This window comes from Takifugu rubripes, chromosome 13 (assembly GCF_901000725.2).
Source record: "Takifugu rubripes chromosome 13, fTakRub1.2, whole genome shotgun sequence".
Classification (NCBI taxonomy): domain Eukaryota; kingdom Metazoa; phylum Chordata; class Actinopteri; order Tetraodontiformes; family Tetraodontidae; genus Takifugu; species Takifugu rubripes.
Genome location: NC_042297.1, coordinates 19243524 through 19259480, shown reverse-complemented (window position 1 = coordinate 19259480; position 15957 = coordinate 19243524). Strand labels below are relative to the sequence as shown.

Below are 15957 nucleotides of genomic sequence, written 5' to 3'. Positions count from 1 at the left end.
CCGGATCCTGTCGGAGTCGGTCGGGGAGGATGGTCGACACTTGGGATCAGCATTCCGCGTCCACGTGTAATAACACAATCAGCCGTTGTGTCAGCGGCCAGACAACAGAACAGTGTTTGAAGTCGGCGCGGCTTTTCGTTAGCATTAACGATGCTCCGTTTTTCAACACTTACCAGAGTCATCAGGGGACAAACGGCTGGCGTGGAGCAGAGGGCTCCACCAGCGAGCTCCGCGCGCATCCCTACTCATAAAACAACAGGAATCGCTTACACGACACGGCAGCCGCCCATAACTGATGGAATAATACAGCGTCATAAAAGTGGTTTTGGCAGGAAGGTGGCGGCGCAGCAGGCCAAGACCCGATGGGCGCCGACTGCAGGGCCGGGACGCTTCAGTCGCTGTTACGGCGCTGTCAATACGTCAATAGCTGCTAGCGCGGAGGCCCAGACGCGAAAGCATTTTCAAAAGAGCGTTTAAGTACATTTGCCGAGAATTAGCTGACGTGTAATAACTGATCGGGCCCATCGACTGCGGCCTAGTTTGCTGTCGTCGGATCGATGCCTTCGCATGCGGACGGCACTTTTGAACAAACTTAACCGGCGTCGGGAATGTTCAGAGGCCGGCGGAGGGGAATAAAAGGAGATCGATGCCGGGGGGGTTATCAACTGTTCCTGCGGTCTTTTCTTCACCTTTTAAATAAAATCCCATGAATTTATTGTGTTTTAATGCAATTGTCATTTAAAATAATTATTACCAATAATAATAATAACAATAATGGAATATTATTCTAATACAAATGGATGGGGTGGTGAATATCACACAACCAGGGACAAAAAGCAGATTCTGTCTTCTTTGTCTGCTAGCCTTGCAACTCTGTGTCAGCAAATATAATTGTTGCAAGCTCCTATAGAAAAAAAACGCCACTGTCCCTTTAAGTGCTTCCACCAATTCTGATGGTGTGGCCATTTACATATCTCGTCCTCCCTCCCCCTTCAGGAGAGCTGAGTGAGGATGTGGAGGCTGCCAGTGAGACCACCACAGACCAGGAGGACCAAACCAAAGACAGAGAAAGTGGGGGGGAGAAGGAGCTCACCAAAGGGACAGGTAAGGCAGAGCTTCACGCACATTTGGGGTTGACTACCACAGGGGACGCACGGCCCCCGCACCTGAACGGTGCTTTGGTCTGATAATCATATTTTGAGACATTTTAATCATGAAAACACTCTTAATTTCCCTCCACTGCTGCTACACATCCAGGCCACAGGCTGGCTGGACGTTCCATCCCATCAGATGAACTTTTGCAGGTCATGTGACCCAGGTTTTGCGTCTGCTCAGCGAAGAGAGGGGGGTGTACGGGTCATTCTAACTGAGCCTGTGTGTGCGTGCGTGTGTGTGTGTGTGTGTGTGCAGGGCCTCAACCTTGTTGTACACCCAGTGGAACACGCGCAGCGCTTACCTGCGTTTGTGTTCAGTTGTAGCCTTCAGTGACAGGTGTAGCAGAGGGGCGGGGCTCTGCTAAAGGGGCGGGGCTCTGCTAAAGGGGCGGGGCTTTAAATCTGGAGCCTCTCTGGAGGGGGAGGGCTCCCTCTGGAATAGCGGTTCAGGCACTATTGGAAGCGTTCTGGGGTTAAACCCGCATGTGTTTTGAATTCAGGCATTGTTTTACTACACGTTACATCTTCAGCCGTTTGTGGATTTTCTTTGTCTGCTTGATGGGCCCGGTTTTTTTGAACCGCAGTTACGACATCAAAGGCAGAAAAATGAAAAATCCTGCACACATGTTGGCCCCCGCACGCCTGTCTGGAAGTCACTCTGCTTTTACCAAAAGCATGTTTGCAATTAAAGATGGCAGCTGAGGGTTGAACACCACCGCCGGGGCTTCTCCGTGGAAGCGGCGGATGGTGCGTGAAGGCTCGGTTTACATTCGACCACCTTAATGTCGAATGTCCCTGCATCTTATTTTATGTTGGTTTACTGATTATATTCTAAACATCGGTGTTAATGAAACCTATATTCCGCCCGTCTCTGCGCCACGCTCCGTATTTACTCCGCCTGATTCCGAATAACACGGAGCCCTGAGAAAGATGCTTCTCACTTGTCTTTCTTCTTGTGTTACTGCCGGATGTTTTGCTTTACATGCTAGTCAGGTTAAAAGCTGGAAAACAATCCAGACCTTTTGCATATAAGTTTTTTTTTTCTTTTTCTCACAAAGTCTGGAAAAAAGGGGAAAACTTCATCCCGGTGTTTGGAGGCAGCCTTTGTAAAAAACGTCTTTGATATCCCAACTTCTATTTTAAATGAGGCTGAGTTGTTTGTGCTCTTTGAGAGGGGCGACACTCTTCTTTGATGGGGGGAATAATGATATGCATGCCTGACTGAATATGGCTAAAAGTGTGTTTTAGCACATCAAAATAAAGCACTTTAAAAAGCATTAAAATGAGCCGGCCGATTAATAATTCACTCATACCTGTGGTGCACTGGAAGACGACTCCTCGCATTAGGATTCCTTCTTTTTGAAAGGCATGCAATTTGATACAAGCAGCCTCGCTCCTTTCCTCCCCTCTGTCAGCCGCTAATCACCAAATAAGTGTGTTTCTGTGTTTCCACAAAGGAGAGACGCGCTTGCGTATGAAAAATTTACAGCATTTCAGCGGCTTATTAGAAACACTTAGTTAAAAATAGCATGTGCATTAGGGAAGCAGGTCTGAGGTTGCGTTTGATGTCAGAGGAAAGGTGGGTGGTTAGGTTGAGGTTAGTTCAAGACTGTTGTCAGCGGAGGGGGGGCAGCTGGAGCTGAATGGACTCACCCCCACCCCCCTGTTTCTGAGTACAATACCCACCTAAAGCTAGCATAGAAACCTCTCACGGGGGGCTAAAAGCGCGGAAGACATCACGACGCATTTGGTAAACAGATAGGTGTTTGTTCAGCGGGTTCTCCTCTGAAGATGATGCACCTATTATGGGATGCGCACCGTCTCGGCCAGCTCGTCATCCATCAGAAAGGTGCTGGGTCTCGCCGACTCGGGCTGGCTGTTGTGTGAGGCCCCGCAGTCAGAGCGACTGAAGTGTTTCTTCCTCACCGTTGTCGTAGCGTAGCTGTAGGAACACAGCACAACATTGTTCTTTTAACAAATGACAGTCACTGTCAGACGGGGCGCATTAGCGAAGGCGGGGGAAAGGCCTTTCTCTCTTTTAAAGACACTGTCAATCTTCTTCTCCCTTTCTTGTTGCGCAGCTTCTCAGTATTCATTAAAATCATTTAGAGGTACATCAGAAGCCTTTGTAAAATGCATATTTACTCAGCGTGTCACCTTCTGAAAAGCGCCGTCAGTATTCTGGCTTTTTTTTCCCTTCACCTCAAAGATGAAACGCGCCGTATATGAACACCAACGGGCATCCTGACGTGTGTAAGTCCCGTATAAACACAACCTTTCTGGTGCTGGAATGCAATTTTGTTGGATACTTTAGTATCAGAGCACCCAAGGTCATAATAAGTTTGGTTCCTGGCATTCGCTGCCATTTAATCATTTTAAATGCTGCGTGAAATAGGTCTAAAAGTCTCTTTCCGCTGTCCTCACGCCCGCCTCGCCAAGCTGAGACAGGCGGCTCCTGCACAGGAACGCCGGCCTCGCCTTCATTAGAGCAGGCGAACGTATGGGACAACACAAGGAGAATGCACGAAGGGGGGGCGGGGGGGAGAGCAGACGTGGGGGGGGGAGGCTGTCAATACACCTGCAGCCGGGGACAGCTTGACACGTACATGAATGTATCTGAAAAGGTTGCATTTGAATGCCGGGGGAGGTAGAATCAGCTGCGTTCCGGGGAGGGGAAGGTGGTCGGTTGGGTTTGGAGCTACGAAGTCAGGATGCCTTCGGGCTCATGCACGCGTGCACGTGTAGAGTGTGCATTCACGTCAACCATCCATATCATTGCTGAGCTTTAATCGAACCCTAGCATCCTTATATATTTTAGTTTCATATCTTGAATGACCAAAATAATGTTTCAGCTTCCACAAATCAAACTGTACTTACAAATGATATAGATTTAAATCTTTTATGGGGATTCGACCAGCTCTCAACTATCCTCCTACTTATTTCCTGGGTTGAAGGATGAAGGATTGTTGGGATTCCGCTGTGCTCCGTTCCTGTCACACGCGTCGGATTCTTCACTCTTTGGAGTCCAGTGTTGACGTTACACCTGAGGAAGCCTTTGGAAGGAGACGTGCAGCTGGATATGTTTATGCAGTCCCACGTGCGCGTTCTGCAGCTGCCCGCGTTTGTATAAATGTAATGTTTGTGTAATTCAGCGCCGTTACTGCGTGTGAGGGGGAGCAGATGTGCTGCTGCGCGCCGCAGATGTTGCGTTTAATCTGCGAGGGAGCGCGGTGATTAGCATCCCCTGGACACGCCGCCGTGGCACTGCAGCGTGCACGCTTTCACTCGAGGACAGATAGCACGCGTTGAAGAGGGCTTTTCATACGTCGGCAGCTATTTAACGTTAGCTGCGGTTTAGCTGGAAATGACATTCTCGTGGATCCTATTATTCCCGTTTATGTTATCCCTGCGCCACGTTCGCCGCCGTGGCGTTATTGCTTTTAGAGCCCCAGCAGTGAGAAGATGTTTACATATTCATATCACATCCTTCCAGATCTTGTCATCCCTCAAATTGTAATTCCTTTTGTCTTTGAAGATAATACGCCATAAATTGTCCTTGTTTGTGAGCCAACTCCCTGAAATGTTTATGAGTTTTATCACAGGCTGTCTAATGGCCGGGCGCTGCTGCCATGTCTCTGAAGGCTCTGTAAAGGTGAACACGTCATCCTGTTGCTCAAAGAGCCTTCTTAATAGCTTCTTCTAATTAATATCTCATTTACATTTTGTTGTTGTGCTGCTGCAGCCATGTTGATGGGCAGCATCAGGCTGCAAATTTGATTTTCAAGCTTGGGAAATCAAATAATTTTACCTGATTAGATTGAGTGAAATGCTCTCATTTATTACAGAGAACATGTTAGCAAATTAGCATAGCATTAAAACTGGCTTTTCAGTTGCTTTCTTATAAACAGGCAGCCTGCAGAGTGAAAGGTGTTCGGGATTTTTACACTTTGGAAGGAGCAGAGGGGCCTTCAGACGCTTAGCGTGAAGGTGAACATTTTTGAACAGTCAGGGATTAAAGGACACGCTCCAGATCCTCGAGTTTCTCCATTCAAAGGAACTCTGGGCTTAAAAGTTTGAAGTTAAAAGTCGGAGGTGGCTCTTTTGGATGTCAGTGAAGCTCTGCGCCCTCACTGGCAGCTGATGTGGATGGACCGGGCGATAGGTCGGGGTCCTCACATGAGGCCGGAAGATGCAGCGTTAATCTTCCTGTGTCAGTAGATAGGAGGGGAATTCCCACCTAAAATAACAGGAATGTTTCCCTCCCCCTCCACTTCCTTGCATATCCACGCAGGGCCCATTTTTAGAATATGGACGACCTCACCCAAGGACAACGCTGATTAATTGCAGCTTTGACGGGATTTCAGTTCCAAATGACCTGTGGAGGTTAATTCAGCGTGTGCTGCGTCAGTCTCTCTGTCCATCAGACATCTTTTTTTTTCCTCCCTCCCCTCGCTCTTAAAATCCCAACACGGCTGGGACGGCTCGGGAGCCCGTGGCAGTCTGCTGACAGGCCCTGCTTGAATGTTACCGTCCAGCTGTGAGAGGCGAGAGGAGGTGCCAGAGTCCAATTCACTTACGGGACACGACAGCCTCCAGTTTACAGAAAAGGGGCATGAATTAATAATCACTTGACCGAGCCTGGGTGGCTCCGGCCCCGCTGCCCCCTCCGTCCTGCGTGGTTTCAGTAAGAGGGCCACCTTGGGTGCCTGTCAGCGGAGGTTTGGTGTGGATGAGGGGGTCAGGGGAACGGACAAGCTGATGGAGATTAAGGTCAGCGAGTGGCCTCAGCTGAGCCCCGTTTGTGAGTGAACCAAACATCGTTAATCAAACCGGACACCAGAGTTATGAACCAAACCCCAACTGTGGAGTTTTAAAGCACTTCCATACATCCACGCTTCAGAGAGGCTCCCTCCAGCGCCACCGGTAGAGCTCCAACTTCATCGGTGTTACGGTGTTCCTGTAACAGGCCTTGACCTTGTTCTGTGTTCTGGTCATCGGTTCTGATCCCAGATGTGAGTCTTACTCTTACTGCCACGGTAGACTGTATGTTAGGACGACAACGTGTCATCATTGTTTCGCTCCAATCCGTCCAATGTTTTGGTCATTGTCTCCTCACCCGTAACGGGCAGGAAAGAGCAGGAAACAGTGGTTGGTTGTTAGTCACGGTGCTGCTCTGCTCTTAAGGTGTAGGGTTCTTAAAAGAAGGCGATTGATTAGATTTATGGAGTCTCCATCCACCGTGACAATAGAAACTATTTCTGAGCACGCTCCCACGGTCCCTCCGCCCCTTTTTCTCCCTCGCCATCAGAAAACATAGCAAAAGTCTGGGGTGACAGATTGTGTTCTAGTGCTGCTCTTCCTGTGTCCAATATGTACAATTCCCAGCTGCAGGGGCTTACTCACGTACTCTTATGCTAACAGGGAAAAGTCTATTTGAGTTTTCAGTAATTCCCGTATTAGCTGGTGCACATGTTTGTTTCAGGTCCTCGCACAAATACAATGCAGTTGGATTCCGGCATGTCTCTCTTTGTTGGTGTTGGAGATACACAAAGCCCATATGTAAAGATGCTGCTAAGTAGGCCAGCCCAAGCAGAAATGTATGGAGGTGATGTATTTGTTACCGCGTGTGTATAATATTATCAGTTTGACAAGAATCGGGTCAGCGCGATTGTCCGCTGACCTGGATTCGTGGCATCCAAGGAGAGGCGTGAGGAGGTGTCCACGGAGGAGCCCCCTGGTGCTGCGAGGGGGGCGAGGTCAGGGGAAGTAGGAGTGAACTAAAGTGGAGTCGAAGAAGAGGAGGTGGAGAGATGGGCGAGGACAGTACCATGACTGAGAGGTTAATGTCAGGGAATGGGAGGTTCTTTTTGTTTAACATTCCCTTTGTTTATTGGCGGATGTGTTTAATAGGATTGGCTCTGACTGGACCCTAATAGGGCCCCCCTGGCTGATCCCAGTGTCTCTGGGAGATCTCGCAGGCTGCTCCGTGCAAAGCCAGGTCCCCCACTGGGTAATCAGCTCAGCTGCCCCCGTCCTGATTGGAGGTGACATTTTAATGTCTGGAACAGGAGTGTGGTCAGCCCTGTTTAACCTGACCCTCCCCACCAAACCGCCCCTCCCTTACCGGTGCCCTCTCCGCTCAATTTGCCCTTCCTAGACTGTACAAATCAGGGGGAATTTAACTCTTTATGGGTTTGTTAGGGGCCTGGCCGGAACGTTCCTACATTTCCGACCCATGCCTCGCTGCAGTGCTGCTTCCACGTGGATTTATTCTATATTTCTCCAGATTCTCTTCCTCACTGTGTACCTGGTTCAGAGCCTGGGGTGATGGAACCTGTGGTTGATATTAAACCCTGCATGAGTCATTTTGATTATTATTATTATCATTTTGGCTCCTGCTTGTCTGAAGCATCTTTTAGGAAGCATAACAAAGCCCCTTGAGCCACCGTCTCATTGACCGACCTGCTCCCAGACTACCATGCCTTCATCTTGTCCTGACATGTCTGCTCCTTTCTCTTTGTCCCTCTGTGTTGCTGGCTACATTCGGCAGTGTCCACCAACGTGGATCAACACCAGTCGGAGTCTCCCGTTCCTACCAAACGGCCCTCTTCGCGCTCAGGGGCCTCGGAGAGCCCGCTGTCCTCCAAGCGTCCCCGGACGGCAGAGAAGAGCGCGACGGAGCAGGTGAGCGCGACACACCGAGGCAGCCTGCCAACACCGATGGCTCGAGAAAGCTCTCTGGATCAGCGGCGTCGTGCCAACGGTTATCTGAAGCTCCGTCACCAGGCGCTAATTAGCCGCTGCAGGCTCGCATCAATTAAACTAAAAAGAATGTAAAATACGTGCCTGATAATTTGCAGTTTTCTCGCTGACCCTTTCAAATAACACGGGCTGCTTTCTGGAAACTCCTCAAAATTATTTCAACCTTTCTGCTGCGGTTGCACTGCTAATTGTGTATAAGGTGGAAAATCAATATGGTATTTGACAGATGAGAGCACTTTGAAGTGGGTGCCAGGACTCAGTGGTGTTCAGTACAGTTGGATGTGATCAGAGCGATCTGCCTGGTAGAGTGAAGGGGGGCCCGATCTCCTGCCTGATCTGAAGCTCCTCTCCAAGCAGACCCTCTGAGCATGCTGCTCTAATTTCACCCCCTGTTTGATGTTCTCCATATTCCTCCGTTTCACTGTTCCTTTCTGCGCGCTCGCACAGATGTACCAGTGCCCCTACTGCAAGTTCACCAACACGGACCTGAACCGCCTCAGAATGCACGTGATGACGCAGCACTCTGTCCAGCCCATGCTGCAGTGCCCGTTATGCCAGGACATGCTCAACAACAAGATCCACCTGCAGTTCCACCTCACGCACCTCCACAGCGTGGCCCCTGACTGTGTTGACAAGCTCATCGCCACAGTGAGTCCAGTTCTGTGTGATTCTTGTTCCTCAGGATGGAGGAAGGCCGTAAAGAAACCTGAAGCTGACCTGGGTCAGATAGAAATGTATTAGCATTATAAATATATATATGTATAAATGCATTAGGGTTGAGAAACCTTTAAGTGTATTGCTCATATTCAGTCTTGGCATCTCTAGCAAAGCTCATCAATGTTATGGCTCAGCATATATCGGTCAGACAGGATACAGACGGCGGGTCAGCTCACCAAAGAAAATGTATTTGTTTTATCCTTTTTTGTTAAAGCAAAAACTGAAAAATGCTCTAAATTAAGGCCAAATCATGTCTCGCAGCATGCTTTTGTGTGGACTGCTCTGCTCCAAGGAGTAATACAATTTATTTGACCTTTCTTTTCTTTAAATCACGCCAGCATAAAGCATTACTCTGTCTGCAGCACCACCTTGATTGGGCATCAGGAAAGTAAATGGCAAGCACATTAGTATGGTAGACAGAATATTTATTTCTTTTATAGAGGTACTAATGTACTGAGGCTCTACAAGAGGGCTGTAATAGAACAGAGGTAATATAGCACACATTAAAGCTAGCACCTTTTTTTAACAGCTGAATGTAGATGGAAAAGTACTTTATCCTTTTCATATGTCTAAGGAGAAGAGGCTAATTAATTCTGAAATAGGTGACTTTTATTTCTTGCCAAGCATGAATAATGATGAGTTCATTCTCCAGCCCTTCATCCACCTATCTCCTTTGCTCTCCCTCCTCTTTCCTCTCCTCTCCTCTCCTCTCCGGCCTGTGTCATCCCTGCCTTTCCGTGCAGTACACTCACACACACCCTGAACCTTCAGTAACATTTTTAAACGTACACACTCCTCCAGACCGCTCTCTCACTCTCTTTTTCTCTCTCCCTCACTTTCGCTATCATTTTCTGTCTGCGTAAGATAGGGGTAATGAAAATAATTGCGTGTCATTAATTCCGAGCCGAGCTGGGTGATAGCTATTTTGAACTATGTTTGCCAATTATGGAGTCCAAATTAAAAGTGACCTTGGGATATTCTGCTCTCTCTGCTAATTGACTAACGAAGCAGTTGTGTAGAAACTGTCCACTTTGTAATGTAAATGCTTCTTCTAGTTTATTTGTTTAGAATTCAGTCTGTGTTATTTCTTTTTTTTTATTAAAATGTTAATTTAAATGTGGACTACGGCCTAATTAAATGCTAGGAATTCCTTTGGACAACGGTGGAAAATAAAGTTTTTATGGTTTTATTAGATATCTTTAGCATCCCGGACATGGTTATCAAGGCAACCTAAATTAGCGCGTTCCAAGACGTCGTATTCATCAATGATAAACTGTGCAAGAGCATTGTTGTGATTTTTATTGAGAACTGATTGCCTTTTTAGACACATTCTTAATGATCTTCTTTGCAGCACAGCCGTCATTCCTTCCAATATGCACAGTTAAATGACCAACCAGTGGCGCTCATGGAAGAATATTTGTCTTTCTTCTTCCAGGTAACCCCTAGTGATGCACTGCCTGCAAGCATGTTCATACCTGTACCGAGCCCAGACAGAGAGGCTCAGAGCACCCCTCATGCTACAGCTAACTCTAACTCTGAAGACTCAAAGAAGCAAGTCGGTCAGTATCTGGCTACTAAGCTGCTCTGCATTTTTCACAAACATTGTGTTGCTGATACATTTTTCCATTCTTAAGTGATTTGTGGTTCTTAAACATCCGATGTAACTGCAGGAGCATGAAACCAAATGGAAAAGCCCTTTGTTTCACTTCACAGATGCATCTGGGGCTGATCCAGAGAGGGCCGTGTCGCTCCCTGCAGAGACCGCTGAATCCCGCAAGTCGCCTCTAGAAGAGCAGCAGTTGGACAAAGATGATTCCGGGTTCTTGTGCTGGAAGAAAGGCTGTAATCAGGTGTTCAAGTCCTCCAACTCGCTGCAGATGCATTTCAACGAAGTGCACAACAAGAGGCCGCAGCTGCCCGTTTCAGATCGCCATGTGTACAAGTACCGTTGCAACCAGTGCAGCCTGGCCTTCAAGACCGTGGAGAAGCTGCAGCTTCACTCGCAGTACCATGTGATCAGGGCTGCCACCATGTGCTGCCTGTGTCAGCGAAGCTTCAGAACACTGCAGGCCCTGAAGAAACATTTAGAGACCAGCCACATGGAGCTGAGTGAAGCTGATGTCCAGCAGCTCTATGGAGGCTTATTGATGAACGGGGATATCATGGCGATGGCTGATCAATCCCTTGGTGAGGACCCTGTAAGTCTGGGAGAAGATGACAAAGATGGAGATGAAAGTGACCTGGAGGAGAAGCAAAGTCCAACTGGCAGCGACTCTGGCTCTCTGCAGGAAGATTCTGGATCTGAACCCAAACGTGCTTTGCCATTCAGAAAGGGCCCCAATTTTACCATGGAAAAGTTCTTAGATCCATCTCGCCCTTTCAAGTGCACAGTATGTAAGGAATCTTTCACACAGAAGAACATTCTCCTAGTCCATTATAACTCAGTCTCTCATCTGCACAAGGTGAAACGGGCCCTCCAGGAGTCCACCACTGGCCAACCTGAGCCCACCAGCAGCCCTGACAACAAACCATTCAAATGCAGCACTTGTAACGTAGCATATAGTCAGAGTTCTACGCTGGAAATTCACATGCGCTCTGTTCTGCACCAGACCAAAGCAAGGGCAGCCAAACTCGAAGCAGCAGGAGGTATCACTAGCTCTGCCAGTGCTACTGGCTCCAGTGGAGGTGGCACCAGCGTCAGAACGTCAACGTCTAGTCCAAGCCCTGCTAGCAACTCAACAACTAGCTCTAGCAACCACAGTTCATCTGTATCTCAGACAACTCAGAGTATTCTTGGAGGAAACCATATAAGCCAGACTAATGTGGTTGAAAGCCTGGGAAATTCTTTAGTCAGCTCTCGTTCTTCCCCATCTGAAAATCACGAAGCAAAAAAGTCTAAATATTCAGACATCCTGTCTGCGAGGGGCCAACAACAGCAACAGCTCCAACAGCAACAGCAGCAGTTGGCTCAGGCTCAAGCCCAAGCTCAAGCCCATCTTCAACAAGAGCTCCAGCAGCAGGCTGCTCTTCTGCAATCCCAGCTCTTTAATCCAGCACTTCTGCAGCACTTCCCGATGACAACTGATGCACTTCTCCCCCTCCAACAGCAGCAGTTGCTCTTTCCTTTCTACATCCCTGGGGCTGAATTCCAGCTGAACCCAGAGATCAGCCTAAGTAACTCTCTAGGCCTAGTAGGATCATCTACCTCCTCATTGCTGGAAGATCTGAAAAATTCAGCCCAAGCACAACAGAGTTGCTTACAACAGCAACTGATGCACCATCACCTTCAGCAGCAGCAGCAGCAGCAGTCCCACTCACAGGCTCAGGGTCAGATGGCATTGCTACAACAAAGCGTCTCTCTGCTTCAACACGCTGAGAAAAAGCAGAGACATTCCTCTTCACAGAACGACAAAGACAAAGAAGCATATAGAGAGAAGGAAGCAACCGAAAAAAATGAGGAATATGCAAACAAAGATTCTGATACCAAGGCGAGAGAAAAGGATATCCAGCATATTTCAATTAATATGAACCACGATTCTGGCTTGCCCCCACCGAGGATCGCTTCTGATGCTCGGGGAAACGCAACTAAGGCTTTGCTGGAAAACTTTGGGTTTGAATTAGTGATTCAGTACAATGAAAATAAACAGAAGGCTCAGAAGAAGACAGCTGGACCCGTTGGATCAAGCGGTCCAGGTGGGATAACCAGAGTGGTGGACCCCATTGAGGGATTGGAAAAACTGGAATGTGAAGCTTGTGGCAAGCTTTTTTCAAACATACTGATTCTCAAGAGTCACCAGGAGCACATCCACCAGGCTTTCTTTCCATTTCGGTCTCTTGAGAGATTCGCCAAAGAATACAGAGAGCATTATGATAAACTCTATCCACTGAGGCCCCCTACACCAGAGGCTGCTACAGCTCCTCCACCGCCTCCTCCCCCTCCACCCCCTCCGCCCCAAAGAGCCCCCACACCAAATATCCCCGTCTCTGCCGCTTCCCTCACACCTCCAACCGTACCCACCCCACAGCCGCAGGTTTCAGTGGCCCAGATCCCCATGCCGATGGATTTGCCCCTCTTCTCCCCGCTCATGATGCAGCCCATGTCTCTGCAGTCGTTGCCGCCCCAGCTGCAAACTGTTGAGCCCAGCCTGGCCTCGGACCTGGCCCAGCTCTATCAGCAGCAGCTCACTCCGGCTATGCTGCAGCAGCAGCAGAACAAGAGGCCGCGCACGCGCATCACAGACGACCAGCTCAGGATCCTTCGACAGTACTTTGACATCAACAATTCGCCAAACGAGGACCAAATAAAAGAGATGGCAGACAAATCGGGGCTGCCCCAAAAAGTGATAAAACACTGGTTTAGAAATACTCTCTTTAAAGAAAGGCAGCGCAACAAAGACTCACCGTACAATTTCAGTAATCCACCAACCACAACTCTCGAGGAAGCGAAATTTGACTCAAAACCGCCCACCCCCGAACCCCAGAAACATGAATATTATGGAAGTAAGCGCTCCTCCAGGACGAGGTTTACTGACTACCAGCTTCGCGTCCTGCAAGACTTCTTTGATGCCAATGCTTATCCTAAAGATGATGAATTTGAACAGCTGTCGAACCTGCTGAGCCTGCCCACGCGCGTCATTGTGGTGTGGTTCCAAAATGCTCGTCAGAAAGCAAGGAAAAATTACGAAAATCAAGGTGACGGGGCGAAAGAGGGCGAGAGGCGAGAGTTTTCCAACGACCGCTACATTCGCACATCAAACCTGAACTACCAGTGCAAGAAATGCAGTCTGGTTTTCCAGCGTATATTTGACTTGATTAAACACCAAAAGAAGCTGTGTTACAAAGATGAGGACGAAGATGGACACTACGACAGTCAAAACGAAGATTCGCTGGATCTGTCCAGCGAATGTTTCACTCCGTCTGGGTCTTCCTGTCATACCCCGATGCCTTCCTCTTCGAGCCTCTGCCCGCTGCCACCAACATCATCAGCATTCTCCCACCTCTCATCCAGTGAGAAAGATGAGGCCTCACCAGCAAACACCTCCACCCTTTATGACGAGAAGCCCAAGCAGACGGCAGAAACATCTGCTGATGCAAGAGAAAACCAAACCTCCATTAAGCAGGAAATAGTGCACCAAGCGCAGTCTGAGGCACAACCCCACAGACCGCAGAGAGAAGAAAAGCTTCACACCACCCCAAAGCCCACCAAACATTCTTCTCCCTCTTTCTCACAGCAACAACGTCAATGTGGCCCCTCGGCCTCTCAAACGAGCCAGCCGTCGTCACAAAGTTCTCACATGAGCCTCAATGCACACCTCACCACCGCGACCCAACAACTGGCACAGCAGCTGATTCCGTACCAGTGTGAGCAGTGCAAGATCGGCTTCCCCTCCTTTGAGCACTGGCAGGAGCACCAGCAGTTACACTTCCTCTCTGTGCAAAATCAGTTCATCCACCCTCAATTCCTCGACCGTCCGATCGACATTTCCCCCTTCATGCTCTTCGATCCCAGCAATCCTCTGCTGGCAGGTCAGTTGCCTTCGGGTGCAATGCCTCATATTCCCAGCAGCTCAGCCACCTCTCCGTCCACTCCCACCTCCACTATGAACTCCTTGAAGAGGAAGCTGGAAGAGAAATCTTGTACCAGCCCAGGAGAGAATGACAGCACCAACAGCGGAGAGGAGCCCCAAAGAGACAAGCGACTCAGAACCACCATCACACCTGAGCAGCTCGAGATCCTGTATCAGAAGTACCTTTTAGATTCCAACCCTACGCGCAAAATGCTGGAACACATTGCTCATGAAGTGGGACTAAAAAAGAGGGTGGTGCAGGTCTGGTTCCAAAACACTAGAGCTAGGGAGAGAAAAGGACAGTTTAGGGCTGTGGGACCGGCGCAGGCTCATCGTAGATGCCCTTTCTGCCGCGCTCTTTTTAAAGCAAAAACTGCCCTTGAGGCACACATTCGCTCTCGTCACTGGCACGAAGCCAAACGTGCTGGATACAATTTGACTCTTACCGGTATGCTGCCCGATCAGGAAGGTATTCAAATAAAGATGGATGTTCAGGAGACATCAAATTATCCCCAACTGCCCTCAACAAACAGCGATGGACAAAGTTCTTCTCTGTCTCCAGTCAACAAGTGCATAGATTTGTCCCCAAGAGCTCTGCTGAGCCCTTCGTCCATCAAAGTTGAGGGAATCGAGGATTTTGAGAGCGCCATGGCAAGCATGTCCTCTGTCAACCTCAGCTTTGATCAGAGCAAACTGGATAATGACGACTGTTCTTCTGTGAACACGGCCATCACAGATACGACCACAGGTGATGAGGCCAATATTGATAATGACAGTGCTGATACAAAGCACAGCCAAAACAGCGGCGACTATCTGTCCAAGTCAGGGGCCTCAGCCCAAGTCCTGGAAAACGATGACCAGATGTCCTCAGGCCTGGTAAGTCCTGCAACAAGCTACTATGCTAAAGACTACGAAAATGAACATATAATTGACCACAGCGAAACATCCAGCCTTGCTGACCCCTGCTCACCAAGTCCCGGAGCTTCTGTCAGCAGGATCATTGACGGCGGAGATCGGCCCGGCCAGAAGCGCTTCCGAACCCAGATGACTAACCTCCAGCTCAAAGTATTAAAATCCTGTTTTAACGACTATAGGACTCCCACTATGCTGGAATGTGAGGTTCTCGGCAGTGATATTGGCCTTCCAAAGAGAGTGGTACAGGTGTGGTTTCAAAACGCCCGTGCCAAGGAGAAAAAGGCAAAGCTCAACATGGCCAAGCACTTTGGAATAAATCAGACATCCTACGAGGGGCCCAAGACTGAATGCACTTTGTGTGGTGTCAAGTACAGCGCACGACTCTCTGTGCGTGATCATATTTTCTCCCAGCAACACATATCCAAGGTGAAGGATACCATCGGCAGCCAAATCGATAAAGAAAAAGAGTACTTTGATCCGGCCACTGTTCGCCAACTTATGGCCCAGCAGGAAATGGACCGCATAAAGAAGGCCAACGAAGTTTTGGGACTAGCACAACAGCAGGCCCTCCAGCAACAAGGGATGTTCGATAACCCGGCAATGCAGGCTCTGAATCTCCAGTCTGCATACCCCAGTCTGCAAGGCATCCCGCCCGTGCTCCTGCCAGGGGTCGGCAGCCCCTCTCTTTCCAGCTTTAACTCGTCTAATTCAGGTACGTCATCCTCTGACATTCATTAGCTCAGGTGTGGAAAGTAGAGTTTTTGAACGGTAGCATAACTGCACACTGTCAGATGATATACTTTTGGCTCCACAGTTTATCACCTGGGGCCAGAGAATACAAA

The 15957-nt window shown here is 48.8% G+C and overlaps 1 protein-coding gene across 5 annotated transcripts in view; it reads left to right on the top strand.

Moving 5' to 3' along the window:
* Positions 1-15957, top strand: part of zfhx3b (zinc finger homeobox 3b) — a 170162-nt gene that overhangs the window by 147518 nt on the left and 6687 nt on the right. For 4 of the 5 annotated variants that reach the window (XM_029846549.1, XM_029846548.1, XM_029846550.1 and 1 more), the window contains 5 exons: positions 997-1104; positions 7705-7838; positions 8364-8564; positions 10069-10192; positions 10347-15827. In XM_029846549.1, the coding sequence (XP_029702409.1) occupies positions 997-1104; positions 7705-7838; positions 8364-8564; positions 10069-10192; positions 10347-15827 (6048 nt within the window). The remainder of the gene's footprint in view (positions 1-996; positions 1105-7704; positions 7839-8363; positions 8565-10068; positions 10193-10346; positions 15828-15957) is intronic. The other variant, XM_029846551.1, reaches the window with a different exon arrangement.